Source organism: Mastomys coucha, unplaced genomic scaffold, assembly GCF_008632895.1.
Source record: "Mastomys coucha isolate ucsf_1 unplaced genomic scaffold, UCSF_Mcou_1 pScaffold3, whole genome shotgun sequence".
Lineage (NCBI taxonomy): Eukaryota > Metazoa > Chordata > Mammalia > Rodentia > Muridae > Mastomys > Mastomys coucha.
Window position 1 is genome coordinate 7,788,404 of NW_022196909.1, and position 2,555 is coordinate 7,790,958.

The window sequence follows — 2,555 nt, forward strand, 5'->3', positions numbered from 1 at the left end:
TCAGAAATCCGCCTGCCTCTGCCTCTCAAGTGCTGGGATTAAAGGCATGTGCCACCACTGCCCGGCTGACCATCCATTTCTTTCTTTCTTTCTTTTTTTTATAAATATTTATTTATTATATGTAAGTACACTGCAGCTGTCTTCACCCCCACCCCCAGAACAGGATATCAGATCTCATTACAGGTGGTTGTGAGCCACCATGTGGTTGCTGGGATTTGAACTCAGAACCTTCTAAACAGCAGTCAGTGCTCTTACCGGCTGAGCCATCTCTCCATCTTGACAACCCATTTCTTATCTCTTTTCCTAGACCTTGATGGAGAGAGAGGGAAGAGGGAGGGATGGAAGGAGGGAGGAAGAAAAGGAGGAAGAGCAGGACGAAGATCTTGAGAGTAAAATCAGCCATTAATCACAGGTATGTTGTCTGTTTTCTGAATCATCATAGAATCAAGAGAAGCAATGACCACAAGAGAGTGACTCAGCTATGGACAGGAAGTCACAGAAGAAGGTCTCCCTGGCATTTGTGTCTCTAATCCTCGACATGCTGGGAGTCATTGCAGGCCCGGGCATGGCTGCCCAACTGTGTCTCTAGCTATGTCACTGCTCTCAGTTAACATCAATGTGCTGTGGGTGACCTAAAGGAGGCCGCAGAGCGTAAGCAGCCAGTCCACGGGACATGCTCTTAGTTCAGCAGTGTTTGCTCCTGTGATATTTGTTCACTTATTCAGCGGGCATCATGAACACATAATTATTGCAAGATCCAGGGCTCAGGGTGTTAAATGAGAAAAGGATGCAATTTAAAAAGAAAAAAAAAAACAAATAAGTAATTGAAAAAAAAAGGAAGAAAGAAAAGATGGGCAGATCAGACAAGGCCCCTGCTGGGCAAATGTGAAGGTCTAAGCTGGTCCCCAGCCAGACTCAGTGTGCACGTCGGATCCTGGTGCTCCTTATGGGGCAATGGAGATGGGAGAGTTCAGGGGCAGCTGGGTGTACACAGGAGCAGCTGAAAGACCTGTCACTCTCGGCTGTCCTCTGACCTCCAGCCTGAACTTCCATGTGCTGTGTGTGTGAGTCTCTAGCTATGAACTCACACACGGCACTGGGGATTACAAAGAAGAACAAGGACAGAAGGATAGTTTCAGCTAAGTGATAAAAGAGGTTTCTAAGTGATCTTCCAGAGTGGGTGTTTTCGTCCATTTGCCTCGGAGCTAGTACCGCACCTAGAACACAGCACCATTTAGATTCTTCCGGATAGCCACAGAGGAGAGTAGGCTTGGGGTCACAGAGAGATACAGGATCTTCCATCACCGTACTCTTAAAGTCTCTTTAGAAACCTTCCTGTCGCGTGACACAGCTCAGAGTCCTTGTCTGGTGTAAAAGTTGCAATATCAACTTTTATCTTTGGAATGTCATAGTCTTCAAAAACAGTGTGCCTTGTCCAGTGAGTCTTGTGCGGTAGGACAGCTGCTTTGGTCTCATTTGCATATAAAGGACCTAGAGCGTCGATGGCCTGCCTGGTCCCAACATTCCCCGGACCTCACTCCTCATCCTTGGTACCGCAGACACCAAGGAAAATGTGTGGAATGCCTGTTCTTAAGAATCAGCTTGTCGAGGCCAGCCTGGTCTACAGAGTGAGTTCCAGGACAGCCAGGGCAAACCAGAGAAACCCTATCTCGAAAAACCAAAAAGAAAAAAGAAAAAAAGAAAAAGAAAAAAGAATCAGCTCGGAGTGAAGTGGAAATGCATGAGTTTCTCATCGTCTTTCCCTGATCTCTTCCTGATACCCACAGCCCGCTTCCTCAAACCTGCAGGCTTCTCATGTTAGCAGACATGGTTGTGAAGGCCTGGACTGGAGAGACTCGGGGATCTGGCTCCCCTGAAGCAACTTGATGGCTATCAGCAGCAGGAACGACCTCCAAAAGGGCCCCTGATAGAACAATGTTTTGCAGAACCCACCACCAAATATCTAGCATCCGGTCAGCTTTTAAGTGTCTCACCAAGGGCCACTGGGTAAAATGAAACTTCATTTATGTAGTAGTTTCTGAAACTTAGGAAAATAAAGTAATGTTTTCCCACTTCATTAGATAAGATGCTGCATCAATCGATCGCGACGTAAAAGGCACATGCTCTATGACACACTGCCTTAGCACCCAGATCTCATCTGATCGGCATCTAAGGAAGGCCCCGTGAGTACGTGCAAGGGTGGAAACTATCGCTGTGTGTCATTTGTCTGAGCCGGACATGACGTCAACTGTTCTTGAAGCAGAAGTTGGGGCAGAACGATCATAGGATGGGAGCAGGAAGAAACATCGCAGCAGCCCCACCTTGACACCGAATTTACCTGAAGACCCAGTTGGCCGTTCCCAGAAGGGGCCCCTGTTCTTCTTCCAACTCAGACTTCAGTTCGTTCAGCTTCGCCGCCAGCTCCTCCTCCAACAGCAGTATCCTTTCTGTGGAGGGGAGCTTCTTCATGCTCTCCATGGTTTCTACGTGCTGCTCTTCTGAATCCCTGGAACAGAAGAGCACGGAGCTCTTGTCGTATTTGTGTGGGGGGGGGG

At 47.9% G+C, this 2,555-nt stretch overlaps 1 protein-coding gene across 1 annotated transcript in view; it reads right to left on the reverse strand.

Moving 5' to 3' along the window:
- Positions 1 to 2,478, reverse strand: part of LOC116075167 — a 156,191-nt gene extending 153,713 nt beyond the window's left edge. Inside the window, exon 1 of the mRNA XM_031348191.1 lies at positions 2,339 to 2,478. Within this exon, the coding sequence (XP_031204051.1) occupies positions 2,339 to 2,478 (140 nt within the window). The remainder of the gene's footprint in view (positions 1 to 2,338) is intronic.
- Between the last annotated feature and the right edge of the window lie 77 nt (positions 2,479 to 2,555).